This window comes from Pleurodeles waltl, chromosome 1_2 (genome assembly GCF_031143425.1).
Source record: "Pleurodeles waltl isolate 20211129_DDA chromosome 1_2, aPleWal1.hap1.20221129, whole genome shotgun sequence".
Lineage (NCBI taxonomy): Eukaryota > Metazoa > Chordata > Amphibia > Caudata > Salamandridae > Pleurodeles > Pleurodeles waltl.
The window spans coordinates 703,825,779-703,841,332 of record NC_090437.1 but is presented as its reverse complement, the minus strand read 5'-3'; the positions used below and the strand labels follow the sequence as shown (position 1 = coordinate 703,841,332).

Here is a 15,554-nt window from a genome sequence, read left to right as displayed (position 1 = left end):
GTGAAGAGATTTTTTTCAAACCAATCATGAAAATCAAATTTATGTTTTTTGTTTTTGTTTTTATAGAGTGAGCAAATGGAAAGGATCATGAGAACTAATCCGGTATGGAATAGGACTTGCCTACCTAAAACAATTCCTGTATAGTTAAGAATCATACCAAGAACGACCTCAGGAGGTCAACATAGAATGTCAGACGTCCTTCTCCCATCCAGAAAATAGGGACCTTACTTGGTCAAAATCCCTTCCAGGATAGTTAACAATAGTGATGGCTCTGGAACTCTAAAGAGACCTTAGGAAGGATGGATAAATCAGTAAGGCATGTCATCTTGGCTCTTATAGCCATATAAGGTTTCAAAGCCAAATTAACTGAACTTCAACGATTCCCTTTTGGGGAAATTCAGATCCTACAGCAAAAGTGGCTCCATGATGTGTTCTTTTGCAGAGGTGTAAGCAGGCATGATGGCTCAGTAGGCTAAACTGCTTGCCATTGGCATCTAGAGACATGGGTTCAGATTCCCATAAGGCATTAATTTCCCATAAGGCAAACATCTTTCCAAAGCAAATACACAGAGCATTGTTAAATTGGGCAGTGGTACCACCCCGTTAACTACATTGTTTAGAAACAGCAGAAGCGTGCTATGAAACACTATGAAAAAACAATATTATATGATGACTAACGGGTTTCTCCCGCTAGCAAACAATATTAATTTCTCCCCCTTGACAAATAGCCATCGATTCACAATGGATACATAAGTCCTGCAGAATAACGGATACAATTCTGCAAGTTTTTAACTTGTGCTCCTGCTAAAGTATAAACCTAACACTGTCAACAGGACACACGAGGAACGGACAATGCCATTTAATTTAAACCCCTCATGAACTTCTTACTTCATTGCAGAAGGTGCCTCTGCTAGATGAGAAGATTATCGCTCACTTTTACTGTATAAAGTACGGCCCAATTCAATTTGCTCCGTTTGTGATAAAGTGAGTCAAGCCTCCTATGTGGAGCCCCAACATCATAGGAACCAATAACGGCAGATCAGGAAAAGCACCATGGATAAAAGGTGCTCAAACTCCTTAAGTGATGCAAGAGTCTCAGTATACCAATGCGCAGCAAGGCTCATGGGCGTTTCAAGGAAGGCTTAAATTGGTTTATTTGTTTTGCAATTCTTTATTAGAAATCAAAAAGGATAACACTATTATACAGTGGGTGTAGCGGATGGGTAGGGAACAAGGCGATGCATACAATTACATCAGAAGTGCTACACACTTTGGTAGGGAGTAAACGTAAAAAGATAGTAGTTCCAGGTAATAACGGGGAAACCCCCATCTCAAAACACAAGATATACATTAAGGTCACATCATTCCATAAAGAAAGTCCTACCACCACTACTACTACTTGGCCCTGAAGTGTGGGGTATTATGCAGGAGTGGTATCAGAGCTCATCCGGGGGAGAGGAAAGGTGAGGATGCATAGGAAAGGAGGGGGAGGGATGGAGATCAGAAGGGAGAAAGAGCCAGGTGGGTATGAGGGGTGTGGGTGGAGACAGGGGGCTGAAAAGGGAGAAGGCCATTAAAACAGTACAGCGCCCAGGGGAATCGCCCTGGCTGAGGCTGGGGGCGAGGGTTGGCGCTTTCATCTCGCAGTGGGTGGGGGAGTGGGAGACTCGCATATAAGGCAAGGGATTAGTTTCCGGGTAGGAAGGAAGGAAGGAAGGACGCCCACATATGGAGGAAAATCTCCACTCTATCCTGGAAATTGTAAATTATACGTTTGTGGGAGGCACCTTTGTACATTGCTGCTAGCCACTCCTCATTGCGGGATAGGAAACCAGCAGTGAAGGATGCAGATCTTAGCCGTGGCAAAGGCCGTATGTAAGAGGCGACTAAGGGTGGGAGAGGTTAAGGTTGTCCCCTGTGTCATGTAGGTAGAGCAGAGAATGAGACAGGTTGGTCCTGAGCAGTAGTGTTTCACGCAGTGTGTTCCTTACTGCCTCCCAAAAGGGTTGAATGTAGAGCAGTTACAAAGAAAGTTCAGAGTGTCACAGCAGGCATCTGGGCAATGGCAACAGGTCACATGGGGCACCAATCCTGCTGCTCGCAGTTTCATGGGGGTCAAATGGCAATGATTTAGCATCTTGAAGAGGCAGAACTTCAAACGGGCCTCCCTCGTACCAGGGGCAAGCACCTCCAAAAGCTCAGCCCAATCCTTTGCTTTATTTTCCGTTTGCAGCCTAGTTTGCCATTTAACGCGGAGGTTATGAAGGAGAGGAAGGGAGAAGAGGTGGCAGTTTAGAAGGCCATTGAAACTAGACGGCGGCGTCCCCATGTCCTAAGATAGGAAACTACTGGGTAGGTCTGTACAGTTCATGGGCAGACACCTTACTAAGTTTGAGACAGTAGTGCAATTCGAGGTGCCTCCATGCTTGCTGGTGCAGGAGTCTGAACTCCTCTCAGAGTGCTGCAAAGGATTTGAAGGTCCCTTTGGTGATGATTTGGTCCAGGCTGATAATGCTTGCCATCCGCCAGTGCTCCCAGTTCAGCATCTCCCCCCGATGCGCAGGCCCATAAGGGTGCATGTTCACGAGGAAGGGGGTTCACCCTGAAGAGGCAATGAGCTTGGCACAGGATTTCACCATGGCCTGTAGAATCGGGTTGGCAGGACCTGATGGTGCAATGCCACCACCATAAAGGGGGCTAAGTCTGTGTTGACTTGAGTGAAGCTTGCGTTCCGCCTCCACCCACTGTGGTGGGCCCAGCGTCCTGGACAGCAGGTAGACTAGCTGGGAAAGGTGTAGGGCTAGGGTGTAGTGCTTGAATGAGGCGAGGCCTAAACCTCCACACAAGTGACATGTCACAAATTTGGCATAGGGCAAGTGGGGGAGGAGGAAGACCCCCCCCTGCACAAAGGAGCAGATCTCTGCATCTACGGTACATAGTGTAAGCAAGAGGACCAAGATAGGCAACATGCCAAGGATGTACTTAAACCGTTGGAGTCACTATTCTCACAGCCGGTACTACCCCACATGGCGACCAAGATGTCATGAGGGTATTCAAAGGGTCAAGGTTGTCTGCCAGCATATGATCCACTTCCCTACTGACGTAGTCCTCTCTCCCCCCCCCCCCCCCCCCCCAGGTTCTTCAGACGAGACTGCTTCCAGTGGAAGGGGTAGCCATGGATCGGCACCCTTGTGTGAAATGGGCAACGCCTCACTCATGACCCAGTTCACCCTATATCCCTGACAGCAACAAAAAGTCAGCAATGATATCCAGCACAGCCGGAAGGGAGCTACATTTGTGAGTGGGGGTGAAAAGGATATTGTTAGACTAGAGACACACTGTGGATGTCCCACCTGGGATAGGACACCAGAGAGGAGCTGGGATTGACGAAGGTAGGCCACAAGGGGCTCCACAGCCAGGAGGAATAACAGGGGTGACAGTGAACAATCCTGTCTGGTTCCCTTTCTGATCAGAAATGGGTCTGACAAGAAGCCCCTGCAGTTAACCTGGGCAGTGGGGGAGTCATATAGCCATTGAACCTTCTTCAGGAGTTCCCCCCCTACGCCAAATTGCCACAGAGTTTGGAAGAGGTAACCCCCACTCGATCCTGTTGAACACCTTTTCGGCATCTCGGGAGAAGCAAAGGGCCTTATCCGGTAAATCTTTGACCACCCACAGGGTATGAGCAAGGGTACAGGGGTGATTGCTAGAGGAATGGCCAGGGACAAACCGACCCCTGTCTGTGGTGAATCAAGGACAGGATTCACCTTGCAGAGACTGGCCACCCATACACCAGCGAGGACTTTTAAGTCTCTTAAGTAGGAAGATGGGTCTGCGGCTGCCACACAGGAGGGGGGTCCACCCCATGAATGGGGAGGACCTCTATCACTGCTCTGTTAGAGATGGAGCCAAGTGAACCTACCTGGCCCACCTTGCAAAAGATCTCCTAGAGATCATCAATGACAACCCCTCCAGCCCATTTGTAAAATTCAGCAGGGAAGCCATCCTTCGCCGGAGCTTTGTGGTAAAGAAGTCTAGAGATGGCTTGCGTGATCTTAGTTTTGGTGATTTATCCACCTAGAAAGGCTCTGCCAGCTCTGCAGAGGCTGGGGAGGCACACACCCGCAAAGAAGGCTGCATCACAAGCAGTGCCAGTCGTCGTTTCTAGGGTGTAGAGAGTGTGGTATAAGAGGGCGAATTTGCAGACTGTTGTGTGGGCGGGTGAGGATAGTGGCACCTGCTGATTGTATGGCAGGCATGGCTAACGCAACCTCCTGCTGGTATAGTGGCATAGTTTGGCCACTAGAATGCACCCTGTCTTCTCACCTTGCTCATAGGGACAGCCTTTAAAGTCTCTGCAGGGCATATTCAGCCTTACAGGTGAACAAGGCATAAGTTCCATTCATGCGTTCGCCAGAGGACGACAGGTATGGGAGGAGGGCTTCACTGTATAGAGATGCGTCAGAGTTGCAATCTCTGCCTCTAGTTTCTTCTGGCAGGTCCCACACTGCGTAATGGTCAGTGCTGCATCCCTCATGAGCTGGCCACAGATCATCATCTTTGCGGCTGCTCACAGTAACCTGTGGGAGGCCATTGAGCTCTTATGGTCATCCAGGTATGTGGCGATGTGGGAGAGAAGTTGGGATGTGCCCTGTGGGGGTGCGATAGCATGATGCATTCAGTCGCCATGGTTTACGGCCCGGTGAAGCGAGGGCCAGGGTGAGCAAGACTGGGGTGTGGTCGGACAATGCAACCTCCAGGATCTGGGATTCTCACGATGGTCACCACCTGGTGGGAAACCAGGAAGTAGTCCAGCCTGGATTGGGTGCGATAGAGGAGTGAGAAAAGGGTAAACTCCCTATCCATGGGATGGGAGAGGCGCCAGTGGTCCACCAGGCCATGATCGGTGATCATGTCCCCCTAGAAGGACCCTATTGGCATTGTTGCTGGTGTCCAACAGACCAGTACAATCCAGTACTGCACCACACGCCAGGTTCCAGTCTCCTCCAATCAAATATTGGGAGGCCCGATCTCTGTGAGGAGATGGTTGAGCTGGAGTAAGAAAAGGTGCAAGGGGCCCGTTGGGGCATACACCGAGCCGACACACATCATTCTCTCCCCGAATTTCAATTTGACAGAAACATATCGGCCGGCTGGATTGGAACAGGGCTTAAGGGTGGTAACTGGCAATTATCTACGTAGATTGCCACAGGGAAGTCAGGCCGCAAGAGGCAATTTCCCAGTGGCCTGGAGAGTAGCGCCCTGTGGGGAATCCTAGCCATAACAGTTCTAATAACAGGAAGCATCATGTAATAGTACAACAGGAAGGAGGCAAAATCATGTGGCTACACAGCAGATGGGGCAGCACAATCAAGCATGGAGCAAATTACAGTTGCACAATAAGAATCGAAAAATGGATCAATAATGCAAACAACACAGAAGTTAAGAATAGGCATGCAGGGCTGTACTCATCCATCCTTCGACTGAAGACTGGAGCCCCCAGCAAACCACACAGGTGGGGCTTTAACAAGCCTTGTTACCAAGAATGCATCTCAGCCATTGGGAAGGGAGGGCTTTAATGGAGACCGGGATTTGTTGCGACACTGGTCCTGTGTAAGGACTGCCACCGACTTGAGGACCAGATCCCTGTTATCCTGGGAACGGGCCAGCCTCTCCAGGTCTATGCCCCAGTCTTGGATCCCGCCAGTGCACCAATGACCACTGAGAGCAGCAGGAGGGGAAGCATGGCAGTGCGGTGTGATGGTTTAATGCCTATTTGATATGACCATACTCAATCATGTAAAGCAAAACTTGATCTGCCACAATTCGACGAGCAAAAGGTAGTAGCCATAAAAATAAAACCCAAAGTAAAAGCAAAGCAGATTAAAACTACGAAAGTACAACACAACATAAAAAAGTTAAAAAATCTTGCAAAATATGCAGACTTGAATTAGGTTTTATGAAAAGAGCAAAACAAGTAAATAGCATATTTTGAAGTCCTCTTAAGTGAGTGAAAGAAGGAGCAAATTACATAAATGTCAACATCATAGAAACTTAACTCAACGTTCTGCAAGAACTGCAAACGCAACCACAAAAAGTGGTCAAGGGTCCTCAAAGTCATTGGAATTTTTGCAAAACTGCAAGCAACCCCTAAAAACTGTACCCTGCTGAAAGCACTGAGAAAATCAAGAACCAAACTGCTGCTAATGCAACCTAAAACAAGCTTTGGCAAAGCCAACAAGTCAATGTTTTAGCCAATGCATTCAGTGTATGCACAATGGAGCGAGACATACAGAATGGAGCCAGCAAGAGAAGATCAAGAGGACAATAATTGTAAAACAATCCCTCACATCATTCAATGCACTCCCTTGATTAGAGGCAGAAGGATGCACTCAAATGGTCAAAAGTATTAGGTGAGAGAGAAACGATCCACTGGGTTTAGCCAAGGCTTAACTGACAACAGCTGAAAGAGACTGGGCAAAGAAAGACATAAGCTGAAAGGGGGAAAAGGAGGATCCTCAGCCCATTCAGTTTGATAGCTTCAGAGACAAAAAACAGACCTTAAAAAAAAGGTGGGGATGGCTTCGGGTGAATTCCAGTCTGTGGCATGCAATGTTTTAACCGTGGAAGAGAGGATAAAACATGCAAGAAGAGATTGAATCACTAAAGGGAGAGTGAAGGGGCGTTCCTTGGATTGTGCACACCAAGTCCTCATGGACACTTCCCAAGTTAGAATCTGCTATAGAATATTTCAAGTGACTGGGAAGAGCAGACATCAGCACAAATGAAGATAATATTAACAACTTGGTGTAACTGGTTGCAGTAAATACAAGCAGACTACTTTGCAAAGTATAAAGAGGCGGTGAGACAGGATCAACGTAAGTATTTATTTTCCATTACCTTGACAGCTTTGTTGAATTTATCACAGAAATCTCGGAAAATCTGGAAGCATTCATCCAGCTTCATGGTGTCCTTGTCCTCACAGAAAAAGTCAATCAGAGCATGGCTCTCCTTCTTCAGCTCCTCCCTCCTCCATTCCAGTTCTTTTACTTCATTCAGGGATAACTGCAGAGACACGCGAGCACCATAAGCAAGGACTGCCCACATTACAGTCAGACACCAACATCAAGCATGGCAGAAAACCAATGTTCCAGACTACCATTTCATGTAAACTATTCCCAGAACCAAAACTGCACAGGAGATGAAGGAGTGGCCTAGTGGCCAAGTCGCTGACTTTGACCTGAGGATTTAGAGACCTTGGCTCAAATCCAGTCGGTGGCACATTACTGAAATTTGTGACCTTCTGGGTGAATCACTTAATCTCCCTGCGCCTAAAAGCAATATGTGAAATGCAACTGTAAATGTGTGAAATGCAAATTAATTTAAAGTTGTAATTTGCCAATTGATATACACAAGTCTTTGCAAGAACCCCCAAAACATAATTTTATAGCATCATCTACCGCACCCAGTATGCACCATACTCTGTTGTGTCCCAGCTAAATTAGTGTAATACACAATCCCATTTTTGATCGCAAAATATGCTTGAGTGCAATATAATGAACCAAGTCGACTGAACAACAGAATAAATTGTGGTCCGAACACGATATTGAGTGGCAATAGCGGCATGGGATACCAAAATAATATTTAATGACCATAGTTCAAACAGTCATTATCACAGCTATATAAATTAGATAGACAACATATGAAGTAGTTCGTCCACTTCGTTTTCTAACTAACTAAGCAGGCTTTCTATATTGCTAGCAGCACATGGGCAATAAAATTGCACAAGGAATTGTTTTTGTCTGGTACAAAATCACATGCACACTGTTTGACTGCACAGGCTACATTTTGCTTCATTTTTGAATAGCCTAAACAAAAAGGGCGTCTATTTAAAAAGAAAAAGAAAAGAAAAAAAGAAGTAAAAATAACCCAAAGAGTTCAATACACCTCTTTAAAAATACTAAAGAACGAAATTACTGAACTATCTATGTAGAGCCAAACGGGAATAAGTCGCCTAGGAACGAGCATTATGATAAATTAAGTTAAATCTTTACAAGTCAGTTTGAGAAGGAGGAAATAAAAGACCTAGATTGAGGACAACGTGGAACAACAATGCCCAGACAAAAAACACAAGTGACATGCCACCTAGGAAAGAGGGAATCAGAGCTCCAGGCTCTGCATATGAGCTTGGGTTATGAGAAGGCAATGACTGGAAAGGCAAATTACGGTAATCGGCTCTCGACCCCGAGTCACATAACTAGGGTTTTAACCCCGGACTTGTTTAATGGCAAAGACAAGCTTATAATTAGGGCTCCTACTTTTATGGTATTTGATTTCTATCTGTATTCATCCATATTTATTTCTTACAAGTTTTATTTGTGTTTTTCCCCCATTTATTTTGGGTTTAAAAAAATATATATATTTATATATATTGAAATGAGGGATTACCCACATTTATTTTACCAGTAAATGTACACTCGCACTGAATATATGTATCCATCATTAATCAATGGATTAATGAAAACGTGCACATTTTAAAATGAATGTTGTGCATATCTGCAGCCTTTTGAGGTGATTGAGAACTCGCCACCCGCAACACCCGCCGCCGAAATTCCTTACCTGTCACCGCGTACAGATACTGGCTTGTCAGTCATAACACATTAGATAGACAGGCAGGTCTGCTTTCCCATAGAAAGAGCGTTTTTTGGTTTGTTAATAACGTTGACCCCGTTTAATAAATCTTCACAAAACTTGCCCAAATAAAGTTCATCCATGTCGGGTCCTTCCTGGAAAGGTCTGGGGTGATCCATCAAGCAGGGGCCGAGGCATAAGGTGGCTCCCAAAATGCAAAATTCCCATTTATTTTTTATAGACTTCTTTAAGACAGGCTACAGCAAAAACTGTTGACCGGAATTACACAAAATTCAACAGAAAGCTAGATCTTGGCCCGCAGGCTGTGCCTTTTGTGATCCGACATAAATCTGTTCAGGAGTTTTTGGGAAATTAAGGGTAAAAAAAAAACAAAGAAATAGGATTCAGCTATCTGGACAGCTGGATCCGCAAGAGTCTCGAGATACTCTGAGGAGCACAGTATGAAATGGAGCGTTCTGATTGGCCCAGGGAGCTGCATTTTCCTTGGGCCATCTCGCTCCTGTGGGAGTCAGACTCCTGCGAAAGCAAATTATCTGATTGGCTGCAAATAACATGAGATAAGTTGCTGACAACCATTTCAGGACTCGGGTCTCCTGCACTGAAGTTATAAAAAAAACAAAATAAGTATATAAAGGGGACAGGGTAGTGATACCCTCACCCCCATGGGTGGGGCGGGGGGGGCAGAGGGATCACCCCTGGCCAAAAAAAAGAAAAAGGCATAAAGTACTGCAAGACTCTTGCAACACCTCAAAGAAAAGAAAATGGTGGTCAGGCCACATTTAAGTATCTTATGCCACGGGGCGGCTAACCCTGGGACTGCTTTCATGAACAAGATGGAGCTCCCCTCCCCATGCTTTCTACAGGCCCCAGGGGGCAAAAATAGTTTGTATGAGGAAGGGGGTGGGGTGACTGGCCCTCCTCCTCGAAGTCTTGGGGAGCCTCAATGATGTAATTTAAGATGTCATCAGTGATGTCATAAATGATGCCATAGAACATGTCATAGTTGATTCCATATGTGAGGTCCTAAGCAGTGCATAATGGGGGCACAAGTTACAGTTGGTGCTGCTAAATGTAACTAGTGAATTTCTGTGGCTTTAGTTCAAAACGTTTATTGTTATCACTGACATTCACTCAACAGTAACTAACTTTTGTTTTTTTTTCATTAAATATATAGATGTGTAAACAGATGTCTAACAGTATTTATCTGTAAAAGCATTAGTAAAAAGAGAAAACAGAAAGCCTTAAGTACACCCCCCTACCCCGCAACGCTCCTGACTGGAAGTAAACCATGATAAATTGCATGTTTTATCTCATTTCCAAAGGTTTTTCCTACTATTTACCAGTAAAAAAAAAATGTTGCATTTAGGTACAATTTACAGATCTTTACCAGATCTCCATCCCAATTAACACCACAATGTTTAACATAAGACAGATCAAACATTGAGATGACTTACAAATACAGCCCACAGGAATCCTCTGTGATTGGTGGTACTTCTGAGACCGAAGTAGATAACGAGTAATAGTTTGTGTATATGCGGACGGTGGCTACTCATGCATATATCTGTAGTCTCAAGGACTACATTTTAGCATGAGTGTAGTAGGTCAACAGAAGCAGTATGTCAGTACTACATGGCCCCCAGTTTCGCTATTCAAACTTAAAAAAGGCTGCAGGTTACCTATTGCACATAGAATAAACTCAGGAGCTGAGAGAAAGGAACACTTGGTCTGTGAAATTAACAACGTTTTACTCGTAATGCAGACAGTCAATCATCTTGGGCTTGTGAAGCAATTACAGCATTGTGTAGAAACTGATGGGATGTTGGACTGCTACGGAAACTTAATCCACCCATTCACTTTCTCACTGTAATACAGTAGGCCAAACTCTGTTTAAAGTTCTGTATTTGCTATCAGACTGCTAGCACCGCAGGTTAAGTGCTTCAAGTCTTTCTTGCTGGTTACAGCTCAATGACTCCCCCAGAAGAAGACAACAGGCACTTCCCACTTCTATGGTAAAGATCAACACATCTTAGACTCCCAATCACATGAAATACCAGGTCTGACTGGTGATGCATGGAGTAGCACAGTGGGCAAAACACAATGGACTGGAATGTGGTCCTGAGTAATTACCAGTGGTTGAGGTTAATGCATGTAATTTATCCACCACGTTTACATTTTCCTAAGTAAAACGCTCCAACCATCCATAATCAACAAAAGTGGGAGAAAAAATTACATTAAGGACCAAACAGGATCTTGACTGTCGTTTTGTGGCTATTGCGTGCAGGATACTAACTTAAGAAATTAGCCTTTTAAAAAACCTTCCCACTCTGTAGAAAAAAAATTGTACAGCGAGTATCAATGAAGAACACCTAGTGGGCAGCAATCGAACAATCAAGGCCGCTTTCATTCAGACTTCGCTAGATGCCTTCCAGTCACTATAAACTTCTTAGATTTCATGTGTGCCCCAGTGTCATTAGAACAATGGTGAAAATAAGCCTTTTGTGTGCACAGCAGAAAACAAAATGCTACGCACCCTGAGTGACAAAGAGGAACTAGAGGTTCATGTCATACGTCCAAGGAATACAGACGTTAAATCGCAATCTTCTTGCTCAGGTCAAATGGTTGGATTCGAAGACGCTAAACTTTTCCTGGACAATTTCGCATATGTAATTAACCTGATCAGGGCAGGTGCATGCCTAAGGCAAAATATATGAAAATGCCCTTGAATGCCCTATGAGCACGTGTCAGGGAGGCACCTGAATGGTAAAAATGTATTTTTTTTCCTGGAGCACCAAGCATCTTTGTATAGTTCCTGAATGAGATTGAGAGTACCAGGTGGCCAGAGCATTCGGTGCCATGCACAGCGTAAGAGGCAAGCAAGCGGACGTGTCGATTAAAAAACTGCACAGTGTGAGTCTTAACAAAAAAAGAAAAAAAAAAACTGATACAGGAGCCTGCATTTGCCTGCAAACGTGTGGTCGAAAAAAATAAAAAATTAGCTCTTAAATAGTGGCTTATAGGCTGCCTTTTTTGTACAGGACATGGGAAGGAAGTAAAAAAGTCCTGACAGCAAAAACCGGGTTCCAAAGATTTCATGATTGTACGATATAGAGAACTACATTTTCAGTTGGAAAATAGCAAGTCTCTGCTAAAAGCACTGATAAATACCTCGACTTAGATTTGAGAAAATTCACATCTGTTTTGTATATCAGATGTTAAGGTGGGAATTTACCTTCGAGAGACAGAATCATTTCTTCTTTTGCTGACAAGGATGATGTTTTAGACACTGATACATGCATTTCATTTGTTGAAGCAAATCTCTATTATGCTAACTTGTCTTCTGAAAAAACATTTAACATGCCAGAAACTACAGGTGCCACAACGTCTGTCAGCCAGACATATCTGGGGCACCAGTGGCAATGCCCGGTCTCATCCGGAGGCCCATGAACATAACCTTTCAAGTCCTTGCCCTGCACTGGCCATGACAAAAGTGTTAAATACCAGAACGCATGATTTTATATTTGCTTTTTTTGCCCCTTCAGTAGTAATATATCAGTGGGGAGAGACGTTTTGAGAACTGAAGCAAATGGTTGCTTACTGTGTATTTAAACCTACCTACTCAAAGCAAAATGAAAAACAGGCCCTTCCAAAGCACGAAAGTAGCTTATGCCAAAGATTTACTGAACTATGTTTGTTTAAGCTGCTTCTCTGCGGAAGGCGAACACCCATCCAGATCATAAATAATGGGCATGAAAGAACATTCGTCAAAATGACTTTTCACACATTTTGAAGCTCGGACAAGCCTTTAGTCCAAAGAAATCTTAAAGTGATCCATTTTCAGGGTGAGGCAAATGTTATCAGGTTTTCATTAGGTTGCCAATGAATCCACTGTATGGATCCCCTTTGTTATCCCACCAGGATCTAAATGTACGTGTCTTTAGTCTGTTCGATCCCTTTTCCTGGGGTTTCTTGTGTATGCAAACAGGTTGAACACTAGTAAAAAGTAAACTGCAGAAGTGAGGACTATTGCCTTAGCAGCAAGAAACACCCTTTAACACGGAGAGTAATATCAAAACACAGCGGATTTCTCCTACTAATTCTATGATATGGTCCTACCCTAGACAAACTACTAAGATTACCTCCAGATTCTATATTTTCTGGGGATTCTTCATGAGAAGAGGTGGATAAAGAATGTGCTAATACTCTAAATCAGCCTATCTGGATTGTCTTAATTGTTAGAATCCCTACTCAGATCTGTTCAAGTAAACTTTATTACTTAGCCATGATTGCACTAGCCTTCAAAAATTGAATGTATCCAGAGCTTTGGCCTACACACAAAGTTTAAATTCCATTCATACCATGATGTTAAGTTGTGCCAGTTCTCTTCCTTCAGCTAAGCAATGAAAGCTGCAACCCAGCACTTAAACTCTTTCATAACAGAAAGTACCGTAGCATAGGAAAAGGATCACTGAATATCTTCAGTGTTTGCAGTAGGAGGACTGATATAACAGGACTCGCACCACTGAAACACTTGCATGAATCATTAGTTATCAAACTTCAAACTACATCTGGATACTATAAAAGCCACATAAAACTAGTTCCAGTAGCAAGGGAGGCGTTGCTGATTTTGGTTCATTCATCTTGATTAAAAGGAGCAACCAACTATACACAAAAATAAATATACAAAAACCACCTTCACATCTGCATTAAGTAATTCGGAAGCAAGTTTGAAGTTCACTATGTTCATCTATACTATTGGAGAACTAACCTATTAAACTTACAATCTCTTCTGACCAGAAAGGGTGTATCCAATGACCATTAATGTGACATCTGACAACCTCACCATAGGAAAATCAAGACTTTGAGCATAGCATCCTGAACCACTGTCCAGGGCACAGAATGCAAAATTTGCCAGAGGAACTCCCAGACTAAAACTGATTTTGTCTTGGACATTTATTTATCGTACGTACGGTTTACCTAGAAAACAAATGAAGGCTTCACCTGAGTGATATTTAAAATTCAAAATACCAGTCAGTCTCCCCAATGTGAAGACTTCACAACTTTTCTGTTCGTACCTGGATGAACTCCTCCATTTGTTGCAACAGCTGAGGATCCTTGCAAACATTGTCCTTCAGAGAAGTTGTCTTCATGGACAGAGAGCTTAACTCCACCTCGATGTTATCGATGGATAACCTAAGAAAACATGTACAGAAAGAAGTCACTACACCTTGAATAATGAGTATACTTTGGTGTGGCTAGCTGAGTTTCATAATGCTGAGTTGTTGATGCAGAAAATTCAAACATGGGCACACCTTCTTGGTAAATCCTCCAAGAAAGGATACGGAAAGCCACCATGCACTTGGGACATGAACTCTGTACACATTACTTAGTGCACGGGAGGCACTTCGTTTAAAGCTACGGATGTGGAAAATACGTGTCAGATTTGAACAGTCACAAGTTGGTACATACATTTCATACTGAAAACATACATTGTACTGCTGCATAAGTTCGTTGCTGAATTTAAATACCAGAAACCAAACAGGAATAATTGTTCGGATATACGAATGACTTGGCAAATTAACTACAAGACAGATTTGATCTCTTGCAAAAAAGAAAAATCCACCTACTGGCACACACCATTAAGGAGTCCTCTTGTGTCAACAAAGCCACAACAAATGAGACAATACTGAATGACTGTGCTTTAGGGGCAATGTGCAGCTAACCAAGCACCTGTCCCAAGGCCTGCACGCAGCCTCGATTATACATTCAATTAACACTGACAAAGTTATAACAAAAGAGGCAATTCTAAATTTCTGTGCTCTAGGTCATATGTTCAGTTAAGCAAAAATACTGCTGCGAGCGCGTTTAAAGTCCTGCAAAAATTATACTCAATTATTTTATAGCAGAACTATTTTAGGCAAAACCTATTTTTTCAACATTTTGCCGAACGCAATATTAGCCTGGGGACTTCTGCTGAGTGGCCAGCAGACAATGTAGGACACAGGGAAAAATAGACAATAGAGGCACATAAGTGGGCAGACAATGGAGACTGTGGAGCCGGGAAATTTAAGACAATGCAGTTCTTTCATGGAAATAACAGAAGCTGTTAAAGTTAAAACAAAAATAGATCATTAAAATTTAATTGAAAATTTGACAATTAAAAAATCTTGTTGGGCAGCCATACCAGAGCACAGAAAATGAGACCACCTACAGGCCAAATGATAATAGTAGTTAGACAAGTCAAATGAAAATATTTTTTTATTGTTGAAAGGGTCAGTGAGACAAATGAGAAAGGGTTCAACAAGGGAGTTATGTAAAATATCCACCGGTCATTCACATGTGCATATTATTTGTGTGCATACCTTGATTCCAACATCCTTGTTTTCATCACTACATACCAAACCAAGAAGCATCACACTTTTTCTATGTAATAGCGAGTCATCAAAAAGGTCTCCTGTATTAGCAGAAAGGACATTTTTGCGTGCTGGAACTCTCGGATTAAGAGAATAATTTCCCCCAGGTACAATTTGATCAGCTAGTCCTTACACTAGGGACCCATTTAGAGCAAGACTGGCTTGGAACCTCGCGGCTTCACGCTCATTAATGACAGCAAGTGGATATGAACGAGCATACAAGTACTAGGTTTGTTATCAAGTGGGACAAGCTGCCACTGAACTCTGTGCCAAATTAGAAATCTGTGGGAAAAAGGACCTAACCTAGAGCAAACTGTGAAGTACAAACAACCTGGTTACATCCCACTAGGAACGACCGAGAAGAAAAGGTTGGCACCTTAAGAGACAACATAGTCTAAAGTACAATGCACGTTTCAGGGCTGCAGGAGAGCGTTGTGGTTAGAGATGACGGTCACTGCAGTTTCAAGCGGATTTGTTCGGCTGTACAATCTC

At 43.6% G+C, this 15,554-nt stretch overlaps 1 protein-coding gene across 1 annotated transcript in view; it reads right to left on the bottom strand.

Moving 5' to 3' along the window:
• Positions 1-15,554, bottom strand: part of FHDC1 (FH2 domain containing 1) — a 104,081-nt gene that overhangs the window by 5,592 nt on the left and 82,935 nt on the right. The window contains exons 10-11 of the mRNA XM_069242763.1: positions 13,725-13,842; positions 6,901-7,065 (exon numbers count right to left, since the gene is read on the bottom strand). Coding sequence (XP_069098864.1) covers positions 6,901-7,065; positions 13,725-13,842 — 283 coding nt within the window. The remainder of the gene's footprint in view (positions 1-6,900; positions 7,066-13,724; positions 13,843-15,554) is intronic.